The sequence below is a fragment of the Panthera pardus genome, unplaced genomic scaffold (genome assembly GCF_024362965.1).
Source record: "Panthera pardus isolate Hobbes unplaced genomic scaffold, ASM2436296v1 HiC_scaffold_7, whole genome shotgun sequence".
NCBI classification, from domain to species: domain Eukaryota; kingdom Metazoa; phylum Chordata; class Mammalia; order Carnivora; family Felidae; genus Panthera; species Panthera pardus.
Window position 1 is genome coordinate 28,393,492 of NW_026527002.1, and position 16,696 is coordinate 28,410,187.

Below are 16,696 nucleotides of genomic sequence, written 5' to 3' on the forward strand. Positions count from 1 at the left end.
CTGTGAACACAAGATGAGACTACCAAAATGGTTCCACAGGAATACAACTGTAAGATGGGTGACCTAAATTAATTCTGGGCTATCTGGGGTTCATTCTCCAAATTCATTCAATCTAAAGACATTCACGATCCCATTTTCATGAAAAGAGATACTGATAGCCCACAGTGTAAATGATGTACACGGCAAAGCAACTACTTAAATTAACATCTGTAGAAACATAACGACCTATAATCATGACAAGGTTTTGTCATGAAGAAGTATCTTCTGCCTCATATCAATTAGGTCAAAACACAGAAGTATAAAAGTGTCGTTTGCTATTAAGTGCACTGGAAAATGATAGCCCCAGGGCTTTAAATACCAGCCTAGAGGTTAACATAAGGGATCTGAAAGTTTGTGTAACTGTCCTAAAAGAAATCTTTATCTCCTTTGGCCTCAGGCTCAAGATTTCAAAACAACAACAACAACAAAAAACCAAAACAAACCCAAAACAAACAAACCCAAAAAACCCAACATCTAATTCTGCAGATGGCTTAATGGCAAGGCAAACTGAGTTCCCAATTTCACAGGTTCTCTAGTATTAAAATTGGGGCATTGATTAGGAAGGTGGCGAGTCCTGAAATTTAGCACGGGACATACGGGCAAATGCTGATGAACCTGCAGCCCCTAGGCCCCTAACCTGTGCCAGGTATCCTCTGCCAGTAGAAGCGGCCCTTCCATCCCAGTGTGAGGAGGTTGGTCTTCCCTTTCCTGAAGTACCAGCAGTGGTCAACCCTGAGGTAGCTGTAGGGGCCCATTGGTCCTCCTAAGTATCCATCTCTCCCACTTCTCAGTGCTTGCAGACCCGCACTGTTCAATATGGTATCCACTAGACACAGGCAGCTATTCAAATTCAACTAAAATTAAATGGAATTTAAAATTCAGTTCCCAAATTGCACTAGCCACATTTCAAATGCTCAACGGCCATATGCAAACAGCACAGATAGTATATATTTCCATCATTACAGAAAGTTCTATTGGATAGGACTAGACCTATAACCAAATTCAAGTCTCAGCAGACCCCAAGGGGTAAGATATAAAGTATAGTCCATGAAGGGGTATACTACACACCAAAAAGAACTATATGATTTTGTTAACTGAAATCAGTAGAAACTAAGGATCTGTATGGGAATAGATCCTAAGGGTCCTGGGTCAGGGTGAAGGGAAGACAGTATGGCCTTGGGCCAAATTGACTAATATGGGCTCACCGAGCAGAGATTCAGATACAATGTCAGCTTAAGAGGCTAGGTGTGGGTTTTGAAAGTTTGCTTGGTTGGCTGAATAAAATCTGAACCAACAGGTAGACTACACTAGACAAAGTTGAAATACCAGAACTTCCGTAGGATACCACAGAAGAAGGTACCCAAATGCTTGGAGAGAACAGAATGTTGGAGTGGACCTTTTCACCTAGCCCTTACTGTGGTCCCCAGGAGGATCTACAAGATACTCAGTTCACCAAACCTAAGGGAAAGGCACTTGTGAGGGGAACACCAGCATTTCTGAACTGCTGTGTGGTGACTGTTCTCTGCAGGACTGACTGGTGGGAGCTGCTGCCATAAAGAGCTCTCTGAATTCAGCGGAGATAATGAGACCCTGAAGTGGCAGGAGTCAGGTCAGCACTTACTAGCCAACAACATGATGGGCACGGTTATCATAATGCAACAGAGTGTAAACAGTAATCAAAACAGTCTGACTTGAAGAGCTCTCTGGTGGTGGCTGATTGATTATGGTGTCCCAGAAATGAAACAGATAGGAAAACGCTATAGTTCTAATGAACAGCCTGCCCTGAATCACCACAAATGACTGCCAGGGCCACTCAACAAATTCCCAAACTTGAACCAATTCCCAGACACTGAGTCCTCTGAATGAAGAGGAGATCATGCAGACTGAGGAAGGATCCTGCTACATAGCTAAAAATGTGTACTGTTGATCTTCCTACTAGCTCTCCTAAAGGGAGTTGTGACTGTTTACTAGGGTGTCCACTGGGGAAGGAGAAATAATCACACTTTTCAAGGATTATGTGAACTGACATAACTCTTGAAGACCCAATTTGCTTCTAGTCAGAATAGAGGCTTATGGGGGCATGGAGGAGGAGAATGGAGTTTTAGCTCAGGCCCATCCCCTGCACTCACTTTGTGGTTGTTTCCCAAGTTCTAGAATGCATAATGGGAACAGCTTTACTCAGCAACTGGCAGAATGCCCACATTTGTTCCTTAATCTGTGCAGTGAGGGCTATTAAAGTTGGAAAGGAGAAGCAGAAAATATTAGAACTTCATCTACCTGCCAAACAAGTACATTGAAGGTAATACCACATTCCCGGAGGCACTGCAATGATTAGTGCCAAGGACCTAGAAGATGCAGGATGGTGATTTCTACCATATTCCCACTTAACTTGCCTATGTGGCCCTATAGAAAACAGATGGGTCTTAGTGCTAATTTAGTACCATAAACTTAATCAAGTAGTAACTCCAACTACAGCTGTTATTCCAGATGTGGTTTCATGGCTAGAGCAAATCAAATACCCCCTATCACCTGGTATGCGCTAAGTGATCTGACAAATGCTTTCTTTTTCTAGGTCTAATAGTAAACAACACATACTTCAGAGTTACATCAATTCACCAGCTCTGTCATAAACTAGCATACAGGGGCTTTGCCACTTCATTCCACCGGACATCATATTGGTCTGTAACACATACTGATTGGACTTGGAAGCGGGAAGTTGCAACTACTCTAGACACATGGTAAGACACATGTATGCTAGAGGGTAGGAAATAGATCTCACAAAAATGCTGGGCCTTGGTGAAATTCCTAGGAGGCCAGTGGTCTGGGACATTTTTACCACTAAGAGAGACGTGCAGTGCTTACTGGGTCTCTTTGAATTTTGGAGGCAAGAAATACCTTATTTGGACATTCTTCTCCAACTCTTTTACCAAAGTGACCCAAAAAGCTGCCAGTTTTTTGAAGAAGGCTCAGAATAAGACAAAGCTCTACAATAGGTCCAGACTACCAGGCAAGCTACTCTACTACCTGGGCTTTAAGACCCTGCAGATGTGGTAGTATTTCAAGTATCTATAGCAGATAAAGCTGTAGAATGGAGATTTTGCCAGACCTCTCCAGGTGAATCATAATGCAGCTAGAGTGGCCCTGAAGGACAGGGATAAAGGAACAGCCTCCCAGGGGACAGAACTTTGAGCAGTGTACCTGATCTCTTTGCCTGGAAGGAAAGATAACCTAAGGTATGGATCTATATTAATCTGTGTGAAGTGACCAATGATTTTGCTGGGTGGTCAGGGATTTAGAAGGCACATGAGTGAGAAATAAATGGCAAGGTCTGGGAAAGAGGTATGTGGATAGACCTCTCTGAATGGGCAGAGTGAGAAAATAAATGAGTCACATGTAAATGATCTCTTTAGCAGAAAGAATCTTAATAACCAGGGGATGATAACCAGTCTTGTGGATGTCAACCTCTTTCCCCAGCTATTCCTGTCCCCCACCAATGCATTCAATAACAAAGGTGCCACAGGAGCAGGGATGTGCTTCTGTCTTAGTGGTAAGAGGGGTATCTCAACATATCCCAGAGGCCGCGAACCAATGAAAAATTTCACCAAGGTGGCAGGTCCCTGAATTTTCGTGGGATGGAGGTTATGCATTGATTCAGAAACACTGACTTCTAGTCACCCATGTTAATCTGGCTACAGTCACTGCTAAATGACCAATATGCCAACAGCAGAGACCAACAATAAGCTTCCAATATAGCATCATTCCCTGAAATGATCAGATTGCTACCTGGTAGCAGGTTATGCTGAGCCATTCTACATAGAAAGGACAGTGATATATTATCACTGGAATAAACACTTACTCTAAATATGGATTTGCCTTTCCTGCCCACAAAGCTCTATCAAAACCACCACCCACCTTACAGAATCTCTTATTCATTGTCATGGTATTCCACACAGCAGTTTCTAACCAAAGAAATCATTTTACGGAAATGATGTGGGATCATGGGCTCATGTTTAGGGAATTCACTAGTCTTACCAGTGCTGGGCCTGACAGACTAGTGAAATAATCCTTTTTTTAAAAAATTCAACTTTCTAATTTGAGATCATTGTAAATTCACATGTAATTAAAAGAAATAATACACAGAGATCCCCTGCACCCTTTACTCAGTTATCCCAAGGCTAACATCTTGTGAGACCACATAAGATACCAAACCAGGAAACTGACACTGATACAATCCACCAACAGTATTCACATTTTTACCAGTTTTATACCCAATTACTTGTATGTGTATCTAGTTCTACACAATTTTATCACATGTGAAGATTCATGCATTCACCAGTCACGTTACAGGACAGTTCCGTCACTGCAAGGATACCTCATGCTGCGCTTTTATAACTCCCCATCTTCCTTCTGATCTCCACCCCCATCTCTAACTTTTAGCAACCACTGATCTCCATCTCAATAATTTTGTCATTTCACGAGTGTCATAAACAGACTCATACTGTGTAACCTTTCGGAATGGGCTTTTTTCACTCAGCATAATTCCCCTGAGAGTCATTCAATTTGTTATGTATATCAATCATTTATTACTTTTTACTTCTAAGTAGTATTCCATGGTATGGATGTACCACAGTTTGTTTTATCATTCAACAGTTGAAGAACATCTGGGCTGTTTCCAGTTTTTGGTGATTACAAATAAAGCCGCTATGAACATTCATATACAGGTTTTTATATGAACGTAACTTTTCATCTCTCTGGGATGAATCCCCTGTGTGCTGGTGCACACATATGTCCTTTAGTAGAACCCAAATGTCTCAATTTGGGTAACCAGCCAGAGATGAGCTGCTGAACTGTGACTCCTGGAATGGAAGTCCACCTCTGATTATCTGACAGTGGCCAAGAGCAGAGTGCTTTAAAAAGCAAGGCAAAATCCAAAATGAACCAACATTGCTTAATTTTATTCCCAAATCCCTACAAACCAGGCTCCACTCAACCGTGATAGTTTCCTTTATTTCATTTGTTATTTAATGCCACCAGATAAAAGCAAACTTAAGGGACATAATCATGTTATTAAAATTATTATTGGGGCGCCTGGGTGGCTCAGTCGGTTAAGCGTCTGACTTCAGCTCAGGTCATGATCTCACGGTCCGTGGGTTCGAGCCCTGCGTCGGGCTCTGTGCTGACACCTCAGAGCCTGGAGCCTGCTTCAGATTCTGTGTCTCCCTCTCTCTCTGCCCCTCCCCTGTTCATGCTCTTTCTCTGTCTCAAAAATAAATAAAAACATTAAAAAAAAACAACTTTAAAAATTATTATTAACATAGGGGCACCTGGTTGGCCCAGACGGTAGACTATGCAACTCTTGATCCTGGGGTTGTGAGTTTGAGCCTCACACTGGTGTAGAGATTACTTAAAATAAAAGTGTTTAAAAAATGCTTTAAAACATTTTTTAAAATTATTACATAATCAAAAGAGGAAATTTCAATATAACCTTGAAAAAAAAAAAAAAAAGAATACCCAAACACCTTAAAAGAATGGAGATTTCTGAGCAAAAATGAAAGTTAATAAAGATACACAAAGTTAATGCTGACTTGGGAAGTCACTAAACAACCTGAAAGAGTATGATCAGATCATATGACCACCCATGAAACAAAATACATACAGAATATATTTAGAATATATTTATCTTTTACTTTAGGAAATGTATAGTATAATTTATAAGCATATTATAAGTGTTGACTTTTTCCTAGAGATTTATACCTACTTCAATTCACTCCTATCGTTTTTTTGACTAGTAATTTTCTCTAAACATGCTTTGAAAATGTTAGACTCCACTGTGAAACTAAACACTTCAAAAGACTTTTCTTACTAACTTAGGGATAACTCACCTAGAATTTCATAATGTAAAAACCAGCTGGCACCACGGTTAAAATCGGAAATCTTTTTCAACATTCCTTTACATATTCGTTTTTAATTTTTTTAATGTTTTATTTTGAAAGAGAGAGACAGAAAGAGAGAGACAGAGGAGGGGGGCAGAGAGAGAGAGATGGAGACACAGGATCCAAAGCAGGCTCTAGGCTCTGAGTTGTCAGCACAAAGCCTGACAAGGGGCTCAAACTCACGAACTATAAGATCATGACCTGAGCTGAAGTTGGTCACACAACCGACTGAGCCATCCAGGTACCCCTACATAAAATACTGGTATAAGGTGCCTGAGTAGCTCAGTTGGTTAAGCATCTGACTCTTGACTTCAGCTCAGGTCATGATCTCACAGTTCATGAGTTCAAGCCCCGCATCGAGCTCCACACTGACAGTGTAGGACCTAATTGGGATTCTTTCTCTCCTCTCTCTGCCCTGTTCTCTCCCTCTCAAAATAAATAAATAAACTTAAAAAAAAAATAAAGAGAATAAAACATTGGTACAATTTTTAAGTCGTCAATATAAAACTAGTGAGAAAAAAAGGGTAAATAAAACTAAAGAATATTACTACTATAGGAACTTAGTAGGCTTAAAATTTACTCTAAAAATAAGAGAATTTTCCCCCTGATATTAAAACAAATCCTTTAAATAAGTTATATTTTGGATTTTTTTGGTATTCTGGGAGAATAAAATATCTGACTTATATGTTCTGTCTTCTGTCTGGAACGTTCCAACATTTTGAAATAAAAAATACCAGTAAGAAATATTCATGAAAAAGTGAAAAACAATATTTTTTAAAACCTGCATGAAAGCTAATATATTGCTAAGATAAAAATATAAACTGTCTTGTAACATTACTATTCTATGTAAATAAACTAACATAGTAAAATGTTATTCTCTTATCTTAAAAGAATAAAACGTTCTACCGTGTGGTCTCAAAACCTCTCGCAAACCATTTTTCAATGTGCTGAAAATCATATGCTACCCTCTACCGTTGAGAAACAGTATTATTCACAAAGCAGAAAACTAAATATTTGCTCAACTATTGCCACCTTGTGGCTAAAAGATGGGTCATCTGCTATAGCATAGCTTCCAATTGGCTGAACAGATTCTACAAATCTCTACTGTGTAAGTGACATAACAGCATCAGAGGTTTTAAAATATTTCTTTAGGGACGCCTGGGTGGCTCTGTCAGTTAAGCATTCCACTTCGGCTCAGGTCATGATCTCCTGGTTTGTAAATTGGAGCCCGGAGTCAGGCTCTGTGCTGACAGCTCAGAGCCTGGAGCTGCTTCGGATTCTGTGTCTCCCTCTCTCTGGCCCCTTCCCACTCAGTCTCTGTCTCTCTCTCAAAAATAAATAAACATTAAAAAAAAAAAAAAATCTTTAGAAAATAAATAAAAATAAAATATTTCTTTAAAAAAAAAAGAGGAAAATGTATCTAAGTTAAAAAATATATACATAGCAGGGGCACCTAGATGGCTCAGCTGATTAAGCGTCAGACTCGATTTTTGATCTCTAGGGTTGTGAGATAGAACGCTGCATTGGACTCTGCGCTGACAGTCCAGAGCGTGTTTGGGATTCACTGTCTCCCTCTCTCCCTGCCCGTCCCCTGTGCATGCTCTAAATACACACATACATACACACATACATACATACATTTAAGAAAAACAATAAAAACATAAATAAAAACATTAAAAAATATATATTTTATATATATGCATACATACTTAGCAAACATTTACCAGGTCGTCTATACATAAGAGTATGTCATGCTGAGGGCACCCGGGTGGCTCAGTTGGCTAAGCATCTGATTTCTGCTCAGGTCATGGTCTCATAGTTCATGAATTCGAGTCCCACATCCAGTGAGCTTGAGCCCCACTTCAGGAGTCTCTCTCTCCCTCTCTCTGCCCCTCACTCACTCGCACTCTCTCTCTCTCTCAAAAAAAAGAGTATGTTGGTTACAAAAATGAAAGGAATTGGTTCCTACCCTCAAAAAAACCCCACAAAGAACTAGTTGAAGAGATAGCTAGATAAACCAGTATTAAAGGTAATAAACCAAAGAAAAACAGAAGTGGGTAAGTAAGCATGGGATGAGGATGGCACTTACAAACAACAGCATTTCAGGTCCTTTAAATCTGAGATCCCTCTAACTAGTAGCTTCAGTAAAATCTTAGGGTAAGTATTTCATGATGAGCTGCCCTTGATTAAATCACCCCCACAGGGAATGTTCCTTTTTGAGAAAAACTTGCCTCGCTCTTACTGAATAGCACTTACTTCTGGAGGTACACATACACATACCTACGGTGGCACTACGTTGGCAAGGATAAGAATTAAATCAATGGGTATAATTTCAACCTACATTGTTGAGTATACACACATATTGTTAAATCTAATAACAGGTCACCCAAGATATTATAACTGTATAAATTTAATTCCAATTTCAATCAACAAATACATACTTAGTCCCTAACTTATGTGTAAGGCATTATGCAAAGAATCAAAAGAGTGAATAAAAAAATGATTCCTAATCTCCAGGGAACTACAATCTAAAGAACAGGATAGAACAAGTACTCCAATGACTTCAGTATAACTTAAGAGTTGTGTGTGTACCATAAAGGGAATATCAAATAAAGTTCCAGGACATTCAAAAGGAGTTTTGCCTGGTTGATGAGATGATAAACGCCTCGTGGAGAGATGATTTTTACAATGGAATTTGCAGGTACAGAAGCTAATTCCAGGGGAGAGAACAAAGACCAAAGGAAAAAAACAACAACAACAATGATTTGTTTAAGCAACAGCAAACTACTTACACGGAGAAATATTTTTGAGCAGAAACTGTTTTACAAATGAAATCTTACATATAAACCCAATATATATGACATAAATGTAGCATTTTCTGAGGATAAAGTATATTTTATGGCTCAAATTGATAGCACTTACTTATTATGAAGTCAAAAAACGTGATGATGGGGTGCCATGGTTAAGCAGCCAACTTCGGTTAAGTCTGAGGGTTCAAGACCCGCATCAGGTTTTAGGCTGACCGCTCAGAGCCTGGAGCCTGCTTCTGATTCTGTGTCTCCCTCTCTCTCTGCCCCTCCCTCCCTCCCTCTCTCTCTCCCTCTCTCCCTCTCTCTCTCTCTCTCTCAAAAATGAATATTTTTAAAAAGTTTTAAAAAATGTGAACATGAAGTTATTGTGATAAAAATCACAATTTGATATCAGTGGTGAAGAATAACAACCCCAGTTCCCAATTTCTGTATTTTGTTTTAAGGGCTCAATATCAAGAAATATCCGATATGGAAAAAGAGGTGAGGAAACAGGCATTGTCATGCATTCCAAGTGGGAGTGTGGTGCAAACAGGTTTTATCTACCAAAGCTCAAATTACCTGTACACTTCTGCCCCAGCATATATCCCATAAGTATGCAAAAAATATGTAAATGCTCACTGTAGTAGGTCTGTATTTAAAAAAAAAAAGCAGAAAACAATCTAGAATCTCATTAATAAAGGCCTCATTAAATAAATTACAGTACATCTATACCATGGAACACCAAGCAAATTTTTTTCAATGAGGTGTATATACATTACACATATGTAATGATAAGAAAAAATATTCAAAGTTATACTTCTGTGAAAACAGCAATTTTCAGCAGCAGCAACTAAAATATACTGGGTGCTTACTAAGCATCAGACACTTGTGCTAAGTGTTTAAATAATAAATTCATTTAATCTCATAATAATTTCATGACAAAGAATTTTTACAGAAAGGGAAAAGATATACGTATATTAAGTAATTACCCAAGAAAACACAGCTAGTAAATGACAGAAGAACCAGGATTCAAACCGAGACTATCTGAATCCAGAACTTATGCTTTTTTTTTTTTTTAACATTTATTTGTTTATATTGAGAGAGAGAGAACGCAAGTGGGGAAAGGGCAGAGAGAGGGAGACAGAGAATCCCAACCAGGCTCCTCACTGTCAACACGGAGCCCAAAACGGGGCTCCATCTCATGAACTGTGAGTCTCATGAATGGTGAGATCATGACCTGAGCCAAAATCAAGAGTCGGACGCTTAACCGACTGAGCGAGCCACCCAGGAGCCCCCAGAACTTACACACTTAAAACAGTAATAATGTAATTCACAACAGTACCAACCAATTTGTGGGTTTTTTTAAGTATATATATCAATAATTAGCTTGCACTTATAAATGTACATATAAAATCTCTGGAGGTATGAAGTACGCATTTTAAAAATACACTCCAGGGGCGCCTGGGTGACTCAGCTGGTTAAGCGTCCGACTTTGGCTCAGGTCATGATCTCCCAGTTGGTGAGTTCAAGCCCCACATTGGGCTCTGTGCTGACAGCACAGAGCCTGGAGCCTGCTTCAGATTCTGTCTCCCTCTCTCTCTGCCCCTTCCCCACTCATGCTCCGTGTCTCTCTCTCTCTCACTCAAAAATACACATTAAAAAAATTTTTTTAAACACACTCTGAAGGCATTCCTTATTTGCTGCAAATAGTTTCCTTTGTGTGACAACTCAAAAACAACAACAACCACAACAACAACACAGAACAAACACACATACATACTCCCAGCCTGGAAAGTGAGGGGAAAAAAGGAAAAGAGGGCTTTTACATTTCACATTTATAATCTTCAATGCTATTTGAATTTTCCTTTTAAAGTAAGCAAATACTATTTTTATACTTTTTCAAAAATTTCGATCATAGAACAAAGATGAACTTTATTCATCTTGTAAACTCAGGATATTTTTCCAATTAATAGATTCAGAAACTTCACAAAGTAAAGCAAAAGCTTTTTCATAAAGTTGAATCTCTTTCAACACCTAACAACCACTCATATTGCTCATTATAAATATAAGTCAGAAAAGCACTAAAAACTTCCAATAAACACTAAAACTAATGTATTTTCACTTTTATTACTCTTAAAATTGTTTTTGCTCAATTACTATTCTGGACAAGCACACTTAATAGATGTGCTAAAACCTGCACTATTCTTAGCTAGACAACTGTTTGTAAGCAGTTAACACAGATTTCAATTTAGACAGCCCAGGCATAATAAATTTCAAATATGCACTATGTGCACTATTCTTTCATTCACCCATTTAGCAAACATTTATTGAGTGCCCACTAAAGGCCAAAGTGCTAGGGATGTAACAGAACAAGTCAGACAAGGTGTCTTCTCTCCCCTCTGAAATTTATATTCTAGTGGGGAAAAAAGCCAGGAAAAGCTTTGTTCTGAAGTATGCACGTTGCTCTGGACCCACAAGTTAACATATTAACGACCACAAATAACCTTAAATTGAGATTAAACAGAAGGACAGGTTTTTTTTTTAAGTTTAATTATTAATAATTATTTAGGTAAGCAGTAGGATTTCATTAAAGAACATGCAATCCTGAAAGCTAAGGCCACAGAAGAGCTAAAATGTACTGAGTGAGCTAAAGTTGACTCTGCAACAGTCACTGGGCTAAGAGCACTTCAAATGTTTTATTTCATGCAAACTCTCCCATAACCCCAGTGAGAGTTATGCCCATTTTGAGATAAGAAAGCAAACTTAAGATAGGCTAAGTAACTTGTCCAAAGTTAACTAGCAAGATGGCTGAACCAGTCTCTGAATACTGACCTTCTGAAACTGAATGGAAACTCTAATATCTGTATTGGACTGGGTCCTGTACAGCAGGCAGCAGGCTGATGATGGAATGATGTGTATTTAATCTTGCAGACAGTGCAAAGGAGGCTTTAAAAGATTCTCAACCAAAGCAAAAAGAGTATCTCATTAAATCTGCCCAACTTTAGGAAGGTAACTGTCCACTGTATATAATGGCCTAGACCAGGGAGCAACTGGAGTCAGCAGCATCAATTAAAAATGAGTAAAGGCGGAGCGAGGGGGGAGTCTGGGTGCTCAGTCGGTTAAGCGTCGGACTCTTGTTTTCAGCTCAGTACATGATCTCAGCCCCAAGTTGTGAGATCCCACCCCAAGTTGGGCTCCTCACAGACAGCACGAAGCCTGCTAAGGATTCTCTCTCTGCCCCTCTCCTGCTTAAACACTCTCTCTCTCAAAACAAATAAACTTTTTTTTTTTTTTTTTTTTTTTTTTAAAGAACAAGTAAAGGGATCCATGTAACTGTAAATGCTCCAAAACTACCAACTCTTTGAATGGAGACTACAGCCCAGCCTCCTGATTACCCCCCTCCCCAGGGAATTTTCCTTCCTTCCATTAAACCAAGATGTTGAAAAATCCTGAATAATAAGTGAACCAGCATGTCACAACCAAACACATTTAACCTCCACCTAGTAGAATAATATTTTCTAAACTGTGTTAGGTAGAGAACAATTGCCCAGAGAGACTCCACTCAGCCTGAGCTGGACTGAACAATTCTGATATGCTGGGAATGCCAAGAAACCCTCCAGCTTCCTCTTGGATGCTTAACTGACTGAAAAGTTAAAGGGAAAGGAAGGTAATGGAATCCTGATCACTCTCAAATACCTTGGTTGGTTCCTTCATTAAACAAACATCACTGCTTACCATATGAAATCCGCAAGTATGGTCATCATGTGGGGTTTCAAATACAATACATACAATGCTACAATTTCACTCTTGCCACAATTAACTCAGCAGTTGAGAAGTATTTTCTGGTAGTTTCTGAAGGTGTTTGGAATGTTGTGATAAAGCATGGAGGAAGGGGTATAAATGAGAAATGATGGAAGATGAGAAATAGGGAAATCCCTTATCTATATAAATATCTGGGGAATGTAAATGAATTACACTTATGTTTCCTACTTTACCACACGTAATCCTCAAAGCCATCCACCAAGGATGGATCTAAATCCATCCAACAGTCAACTTCAGGTCAGTCACTGGCATTCTTCTCGGATTTTATGACTTCTCCAGGTACGGTAGACAAATAATGCCCCCTCAAATACATCCACATCCTAATCCCTGGAATTTGTGACTATGTTACAGACTTTGGGTGGGCCCAAAGTCATCATAAGAGTCTTTAAAAATGGAAGAGGCAGAAGAGAAGTCAGAGCAATAGGATGTGAGAAGAACTCAATGGGCTGTTGCTGGCTTTGAAAATGGTGTAGGGGGACAGTAAGTGAAGGAATGAAAGCATCCTCTGCAGGCTGTAAAGGCAAAAAAACAGATCCCACCCACAGAAAGGAACCAACCCTGTCAACATCTCGATTTTAGCCAAGTGAGACATCAGTCAGACTTCTCACCTACAGCACTAAAAACAATAAATCTGTTGTCTTAAACCACTAAATCTGTGGTAATTTGTTAGGGCAGCAAATAGAAACCTAATGCACCAGGCTTCTCCTAATCCCTGGATTTTAGGAAATTTTTGTCAATAACTATTAACAATTATTTACTAAATTCCAGGTAGTTTCCTATAATCCAGGACACAACCTGTCTGTGAACTGTTTGGTGCTGGTCTCCAAAGAAAGTACAAAAATTGAGAGTGTTTATTTTTACATAATTTACCATGGCCACACATCCAATTTCATGTCTGCTGAATTTAGTAATAAAAAATTGTGTCTCATTGGGGTGCCTAGGTGGCTCAGTCGGTTAAGACTTCAGCTCAGGACTTCAGCTCAGGTTGTGATCTTGAAATTCACGAGTTCGAGCCCAGCGGCCGGCTCTGTGCTGACAGCTCTAAGCCTGGAACCTGTTTCAGATTCTGTGTCTCCCTCTCTCTCTCTCTGCCCCTCCCCCGCTCGCGCGCGCGCGCGCGCTCTCTCTCTCTCTCTCAAAAATAAAAATAAACATTTAAAAAAATGTGTCTCGTATTTATGTCTATCACTTCCAGTTCATTTATCTAGTAATTTCATCGTATTTTACAAACTATTTACTGAAACACATGGAAAAAATTTTTAACGTCATTTACAGAAAAGGAAAGCGAAGCATTGATAAATCACTTGCTCAAGTTCGTAGAGACAGTAATTCTCTTCCACCTATCCACTGAATTAACAAATACTTATAAAGAGTCTCGTACACCAGACACCAAGCTCCACGCTGGAACTTCTGTGCATAAAGGACTCCAATAGCAGAGAGGCCTGCCTCTCCCGGTGTAGAGCCCAATTCGTCTTTGAGTCCCAGGAATCTCCCCAGATGGCCGAACTGGTAGCGCGTCCTGCGGTTTTCCCTTCCAGCACTCACCCAGGAAGACGAGCGCAAAAAAAGAGTGGGGACAAAGCAGGTAAAGGCCGCAGGAAGTACAACCAACCGAGAAACATACCAAGAGCTCTCTTGGTTCCAAGTAGCCCGTTGCAGGGCCAAGACACACCCCTGACCCCAGCTCCACCTCCCAGACCAGGCTCCGCCCCGACTCCCGCCCCACCCACCACGCGGGAGCTCGCCTCAAACCCCAGCCCGGTCGACGGTGTGTCTGGCGTAGTGCCGCAACTCACTCTCTTCTGCGGGAGCTCCCCCTTTCGCCACAGCTCTGAATGCCGCTCCAAAGCGTTCGCGAAGCCGCCTGGGCGCCTTTTAGGCTCTGGGGAGTCGGAACTCTCACCCCCGGAGCTACTCTCAGTTCCTGCGCCTCGACAGGGCCGAGAGAAGAGAAACACTCGCAGGAAATGGCTCTCGGCAGTGACTGCACGGGTCCGGCACAGCGCCGCCATGACGGCTCCGAAACCTCTGACCTTGTACCTCTCCGCAAGCGCGCAGGTCACGGGGCGGAGCAGCGAATGCTCCACCCACTTACAGAGCCCTGATGATCCCTGGGCATGTTGTAGTCAGTTGATGCGGGGGGGGAGTGTGGCCACCGGGGGCGGTGGGGCAGATGGTTAAACTACAATCGGTGGATTAAATCGTTGGTGCCCGAGGGGCCGCCTGCTGACCGCGATCTGCTAAATTTTACGCGGAAAGCGTTTTTGACTCGTAGGAATTTCGTTCCCCAGGGCATCGCTTGAACCTTGTCCTGCTGTAAATTCTTATAATGCGACACTTGGCTAGCCCCGCCGCCTGGGTTTTTTTCCAAATGGCCGGAAGACCGGTTTTTCGGGTCTCTGCTCAAATAGGTTCTCCTTGATTACCATATTTAGAATTGGAAATCCAAACGCACTGTCGGACTCTCCTGGTTTCCTTTATACCATGTAGCATTTTCAGTATGGTCTATGGTTTAATTATAACTTGTTTTGCGTCCGCTGTCCCAAATTTGTAAACTCTTTGCTGTTGGGTCCCTGACACTGGGCACGTAATAAGGCTCAACGAACGTTTATGAAATCCTGGAGCCAAGGTTGTTTTTTTCACTTCTGAGATCAGTCCACTGACGTTACAAAATTTAACTACAATTCCATCTAAGGAATTAAAGTTCAGAATGTGCCTAAACCTGCACAACCAGAGACCACACCATCACTCATGATTTTCTCCCCTTTTCCCCACCAACGTTAATTCCCAGAATTTGTCCCTTTTCAAAACCCAGCCTAACACCATATTTATACGTTTATTTCCTTTTACCATTAATGAAGTCTTACCTGAAACGTGTTTGCATTATTATCGGTGGCTATTTCTACTTATACTTCCCTTGAAGAAAAAGTGGTAAATTGTAAAGTGCATTGGCCAGTGACCTTATGAACCCCTTAGTTCTAGGTCTGACTGTAATCCTGATCTCCGGCAAACCAATTTAATGTTGACTTCCTCACTTGTAAATCCGATCCTTTAACCCCTCTGCTAAATTTTAAGTGCTTTGTAAATTTAACTAAATCAATAGCTACAGAACACATGGGATTACGAAGGTCCCAGCCCTAAATTTCAATAGATGTATGATATTCATATCCTACCTCAGATGACAAATTCCTTGAGGATTATGAGAATGGACATTTTAGGACAAATCCTGAGGTTTTTAATGTATAAATGTTTGTATCAACTGACTTCAAGTTATGCTTAGTTCTTTACCTTTGGTAGAGCATCAGTAGTTTAAGGACTGGACAAATCTAAAAGGAGATATCTACACACTTTGTCCTAGCCTATACCAACTAACATCAGCTCTAATGGGAGTATTTTAACATCTTGATGGCACCTTAGGGATTCTGATCCTGTTCTACTCGTTGCACTATGCATTCTTTCTTGCTTTATTAAAAACACAGGCCTCTCTTTCCCTGTAGCTTGTAAATTGTTACTACGTAGCTTGCAAATTGTTGGTACATTGTAAAAATATTAGTAATGGTGGATGACAAGGAAAGTAAACAGAAAATGGCTCCTTATCTAGTGGTTGTAATTTCATTTATAAAATGGTTACACTGCCACATCCTTGAGGAAAGAATTAAGGGAAATGAGTGAAAATGCCCAACACTTACTGAAAGCTTAATAAATACTGGCTATTAATGTCTGGGTGGAGGTGACCAGGAAGTGATTAGAAGTTCATGCCTCTTAAGCATACATAAAAACCTGGAAAGTAGAGATAACAGTATTACTCTAAAGATGGTCATTTCAGCCATAGAGATAAATAAAATCATTGAAAGAGTCCACGTAGATCAATAGGGATAGGGAATAACATTAAGGAAACTGGAAGAAGAGATTATCAGAAAATAGTCAAACTGAAAAATAAGAATAGAGAACTGATCCTAGAAACCAAGGGGAAGACCAAAGCATCATGAGCATCATGAGAGTATTAAAGCAAAAGATCATACCCACTTATAAATATTCCTTTGAGCCTATTCTTTTGAACTGACAATTACAAAACTGTCAGGCTTTCCTGTATGCTAGGAAAACCACCAAATT

At 40.3% G+C, this 16,696-nt stretch overlaps 1 protein-coding gene across 2 annotated transcripts in view; it reads right to left on the reverse strand.

The window, feature by feature from the left end:
- MRPS28 (mitochondrial ribosomal protein S28) overlaps nucleotides 1-14,649 on the reverse strand; it is a 207,966-nt gene extending 193,317 nt beyond the window's left edge. Inside the window, exon 1 of one of the 2 annotated variants that reach the window (XR_008419936.1) lies at nucleotides 14,380-14,649. Coding sequence is in view for 1 of the 2 variants with exons in the window: in XM_019453340.2 (XP_019308885.1) it covers nucleotides 14,380-14,595 (216 nt within the window). In the remaining variant the exon portion in view is untranslated. The remainder of the gene's footprint in view (nucleotides 1-14,379) is intronic. The other variant, XM_019453340.2, reaches the window with a different exon arrangement.
- Between the last annotated feature and the right edge of the window lie 2,047 nt (nucleotides 14,650-16,696).